The sequence below is a fragment of the Schistosoma mansoni genome, chromosome 1 (genome assembly GCF_000237925.1).
Source record: "Schistosoma mansoni strain Puerto Rico chromosome 1, complete genome".
Taxonomy (NCBI): domain Eukaryota; kingdom Metazoa; phylum Platyhelminthes; class Trematoda; order Strigeidida; family Schistosomatidae; genus Schistosoma; species Schistosoma mansoni.
Window position 1 is genome coordinate 21241869 of NC_031495.1, and position 5719 is coordinate 21247587.

The 5719-nt window shown below is 29.1% G+C and overlaps 1 protein-coding gene across 1 annotated transcript in view; it reads right to left on the reverse strand.

Moving 5' to 3' along the window:
* Nucleotides 1-4012, reverse strand: part of Smp_174150 (putative homeobox protein meis) — a gene marked incomplete at both ends in the record, with an annotated part of 12539 nt that extends 8527 nt beyond the window's left edge. Inside the window, 2 exons of the mRNA XM_018793622.1 lie at nt 1523-1653; nt 4000-4012. Coding sequence (XP_018648115.1) covers nt 1523-1653; nt 4000-4012 — 144 coding nt within the window. The remainder of the gene's footprint in view (nt 1-1522; nt 1654-3999) is intronic.
* Nucleotides 4013-5719: the final 1707 nt, after the last annotated feature.

Here is a 5719-nt window from a genome sequence, read left to right on the forward strand (position 1 = left end):
TGGAGATTTCAGTATTTTCATAGTTGAAAGTATGAGTCAATTGAAGGTTGATCACCATGGAAAACCTGGAAGAACTGGACGGCTGTTTCGTTCTATTGTGGGACTCCTCAGCAATGCGCATCCACGACTTCGCCTCATGAGATTCGAACTCAGGACCTACCAGTCTCGTGCCAGAGCATTCAATTGATAGACCAGTGGTCCGGCATCCGATGATGTTAATGTCTAGCTTCAACTGACTCATGCTTTCAACTATGAAAATACTGAAATCTCCACAAAACCCCATCTGATAATAATAAACATTCTGATTGTAGATTATAATATTTTTAAAAAAAATGAGTAATTAGATATCATCAAGAAGGATCGAAATACTAAAGATTCATTTTACATGTCTGAGTAAGTTCATTAACTATATTACTGGAGTATAGTCTATTCAGAGAACTGACTGTAATAATGACCAATTGAAGAATTTCTTAATTATTTGTTTAATACATTAGTTATGTTTATCATTCTTAGAACTCAGTGACTCTTCGCTACTTAAAATGTTAACAGCAACTTCGTGTGTCAGAATTACCTGTTTAGAAAGTTGTAAATGTAGTGGTGTAATTATTTATTAATTTCAAGTTGTCCATAATGCTCAGTGATATACATTTTTGAAATTATGTCACTGATAAACTGAATTTGATGTATAATTACCTTCAGAATATCTCATGCATGGCTAGTAAGTTAAACTGGCTAAAGAAAAACAATCACCATTTTTTATGTAAAGCCTTTTAGTCAATCTACAATAGTTAAAGTTTCCTTAAAATAAGAATTATTTTAAAATATCTAAAGAATCATCGCCTCAAATATAATGAACAGTACAAGGAAAACACTAGAATAATGATAGTGTAGTGAACAAGAACACGGTTGGGAACAATCTGATGTAGTTAAGCACAGATTACAGACTATCTCACTAAATTTTGATAACCATACAGTAAACAATTAATTTGCAACATAACAATCAATTGTCTCAATCTTAACTCTTCCTTCTGCAAATATCAGTCCGTCTTCTCTGATTTCATTGTTCATACATTTTCATACCGATTGCGCTTCATTCCTGTTCTTTCCTTATCGATCTGTCAAAATACATTCTATGTCTGACCATCACCATATACTACTTATATGGATATAAGTAGGCCACACCACACTTGTCCCCTTTTAAAACATTCGTTCATGCGGTGGTTAGGTACAGAATTAACTTATTAAAAGTTCACGCTTTGAGCTCATCAAATTTTGTAGGTGATCAGTTATGTTCAATCATTCATTTTGGTTGGAATATTTATGAAGCTGAATATTAATTCATATATAAACCTTATTACATTGTCACAATTCATTATGCAATTATTTCAACCTAGCTAACAAAAACCTAGACCATTTTCAAATAGGAAACGTCAAACTTTATAACCAAAAATACTAAAAAATAACAAACTTTAAAACAATACACTTTACAAATATCATTTATTCATAGGTATTTAAAACTTACTGTTAAATGTTGAAAAAGCCATGCTCTCATGATATTTGTAGCAACTTTTGGAAATATTCCACGCTTTTTCTGCCTTTTTAAATCATTTCTAGTTTCCGAGTCTAATTCTTCCATAACATCTTTTTGTGATCCTGTGAAGTTAATAACAAAGATAGAAAGCATTTTAAAGAAACCCATAAAATTTCTTTTCACATGTAAGAACAAGATTTATTACAGTTTGGCGAATCAAAGCTAGAAATATAAAACAAAAGTTATTTTATTTGTTGAGAATTGGATAAATACCATTATTTCATGTCATGATCGTAAATATCAATTAAGTTCTAGATACTAGGGATCGTATGAATTTCTACAGAATCAAAAGAATCTTTAGGCAAGCTAATCACGTAAATGATTATTTGATTCTTGAGATATGTAGAATGAATTCATTTGCATCATTAACTAATTGTAGTAATTCTGTAACGTTTTTAAACTAGAATGCAATAACTTTTCAATACTTTCAGCTAGTTTATTTAGGTGGACGATGAAAATCGTCTTGAAGTGTATGTTTTATTGTATTTAGAAATAAGCAAAGATGGATAGTGGCTAGCAGTGGAATCCAGGACGCGCGTTTCGTCCCATTTGGGACTTTATCTCTACATTCACTTAAAGTTCTGAGTGTTATGACTACATTAATAATGATTTATGTTATATGAATAAATCGTAAATTACATATTAATCATTGTTACAAACACCAACAAAAGTAATAACCAGTAAATAGTATTTTGGAACACTTGTTATTTCATTACTACAATCTCGATTATCAATGTTACCAAAAATCGTAAAACTGAACTTTGACATATTCCATCTTGATTTTATCAGATTATGCACATCGTTTTTTTAAAGAAAAAAACCTGTAACACATTCAACTATAAGCTTCTGTACATAGAAGTGTGTGCTTCCTCTATTATGTTTAGTTAACATTATCATTCAAGTTAAATTATGTCCCCTCTCTAAAAATTATATACAGAATAATAGGTTAAAAAATGTCTGAGGGATATCAATGTAAATCTTGACTTGAAAAGACCAGTTTCAATAAAATAAGAACAAATAAATGAAGAAAAAAACAGCATAATAAAACTTTTGCTTATTTTTCCTTGTCAAGTCGGACATCAATCATTGTCATTTTACTGGTAGATATAACCCTAAAGTGTATATGTTTGTGTATGTAGAAAAACTGAAAGACAAGTTTTCTATAAATAGAAAGGTCGCGTGTTCATTTTGAATGAATTGCAGAAATACAATAAATTTATACGAAAATATGAACAAAACAAAAGCGGTAACAATCATAACAAAAAATGTTTAATAAAACACAGTTAAAATGGAACAAAGTGATGAACGTGCGATTGTGGTTTACTAATAGTAGAGGGAGTGAAAATATCTAAAAGTTCCACACGAACTCAAACAAAATGTCGGTGCAGTAATATTTTCATTATGATTAGATTGACAAGCAAAAGATTATAAACCAGTTAGTTTAATTTCACTAAGACAAAAATTGTGATTTAACTCATGAAAATTGGACAGATAAATGGTAGATATGAATGTAAGTCTGTAAACATGAGCATTTATAGTGTTTACTCATTTGTCCATTTGTAATGAGGTGACAAAAAGAATCACAAAGAAGAAACTTAAGTCAAATTATAAACCAGATGGTAATCCGACTATTTAATTCTTTAACACACAACAAAAATAGCACTTCTGAACATTTATTTATCAGTAAATTATCTTTAAATAAATATGGAATCATGAGCTGACATAATTTGATGAGTATGGTGTTTCTGTTTGTATGTGTGTTATTTATCTTAGATGAAAGAAAATCTCATTCCATATGGTTATTACTATATTACTGTAATGATCATGGTTTGGAGGGAAAGATTTTAAATACATGTATATGGAGCAAAAATTTGAGGATGATGCTAATATACATATGTTTATTGTTTATATATATGTGATTAAGTTTTCGAACGAACATTGAACAAATAATAAAAATGGATAATTCAACTTTTTGTTTCAATGTTAAGAAAACGAAGCTGATATTAATGATTGTTGAAAAAATTGTTTTAAGAGATTAGTTTAAGTGTTTAATTGTAGTAATAACATTTAAATAAACTTCGAAAATTGATAAGTCCCAGATTTTATATTTTAAGTGACAGAATATTCACGTTGTTGAGTACTACGTTAAACAGTGACAGAATAGTTGAATAATACTCTTCAGTTTTCAAAATGCTTTTATGATCATATTAGTGGTTGGTAAAAATTGTCTTCAAACTGGTTTATCAATTTTAAACTACTCAGTTTCAAAACGAATCATTTTCAACTTGCATTACCTGAACAAAAAGGATTTCATAACATATCTCGTAAAGTTAGTTGAGATAACATAACAGATCTTCGTCAGCAGCTTGAAATAATGATGACTTGAAAAGTCAAATCTTTTGACTTACTATCCTGTAGCATTCTTTTTTACAAGGATCATTGTGTTAGACTACATTGTTTAAAAACGTTTAAGACTGAACCTATTTATACACCATTTAACAATATAGAAATAACATTCCAAAATCTCAGCAGAATATTACTTATCGTCGCTGTGAAACATTCGACAGCAACTTAACTATGTGAATTACTTGCTTAAATCATCAACGAATACAGATATGCAGTTCAAAGTGAACGCACTTCAAGATTGGATGTATGAAAGGTCAAAAATGATATACTACGGAGTTACAGCACAACTATTTACCCGAATAGTTGATAGATAGTTAATAAAGCTAGAATTTCAAGGGTATAATTCCAAAAGTAACTGCTCTATTCCTCTTTATTCACCTATTTATTTATTCTAGATCCGTATATAAAAAATATTTTCTATCCAAGAAAAATACGGTTGAATTAGACAATACTCAAAATTAGAAAATGAGTGTTTTGTCTGTTTTCCTTTAAAAAAAACACATGAAAATAAAACACAAACAATACAAATGAGAAGTCGAAAAAAAAGATTTCAGAGAAAGATTGAGGGAGGAGAGTAAAGGTTAAAAATAGAAATAGGAATATCTTAAGTGTTCTAAATTTTCTTAATTCATCATGAAACTACACATATGATAAGGGGTTTCTATGTTCATTCCATTTGATATAGAATAAAATATGTAAAGAAGTACAGTATGAATGAATAAGTGGGTACGTGCATGGTGTATGTTACCGATTTAGATGATTAATTTATTTTCCAATTCATTTAACTGTTTATTGACTGGAACCGTTTAACCTCCTATTCATTTAAACGATAAACCAATTTAATCAGTAAATAAATAATCAACACAATACACACACAAACACCCAGAATTTTCACAGGTGTATCCACTGTTGAAACTTCATATTAATTCTCAACTACCACCTCCCTATTTCGTTCGAATAAAGAAAACATTCAGGATAATTTAAGAAGGTAGACATTGACGTTGAATATTTACATGAAAATAAATGAAATCTATCTAACTCATCAATCACTGACATTTTTTGTTTAAAAAAAAGGGACCAAAACAAAAAAAGTATCTAATAGAGATTAAATGAACACGAGTTATCTTATTCTTGCTTTTCCCAATGTGCTTTTTTTGTTGTTTTCTAACCAATTTTTTTCTCTCATTACTTTTTCTACATTTATTTACTAGTTGTTGTTTTCTTCTTTTAATTTCGTTTTCGTTTATATTATTTAAATTAAAATGACATGTACGTGTCTATATGTATTGGTGTGTATTACAAATGAATACATATGCGCACACACACACACACTTCTATAGGCAGAAGTCATTTACTCTAAATAATCAATCCATTCATTCAGTAGAACAATAGTAACAAAAAACAACGACGACAACAATAACACATTGAGGACATTTAGTTGATTAGAAATAAAACTAATCGATTGATTCCGTTTTAGTTGACTAAAGTCATTTAAGTCAAACTATGCTAAATGATGCATGTTTATGTTGATAAAATTAACAAGAAGCATTATATATATCTGCAAAAAACAAAACGATTCAGTAGTCAAATAAATTAGAAAATGATTCGTTTTAAATGTCAAATTATTGATTAACTACCAAAAGAACATCTATTTATTAAAAGGGTTAGGAATAATCGACTATTGATTGAATCATTTTCAGTTTGACAAGTATATGTTATTTT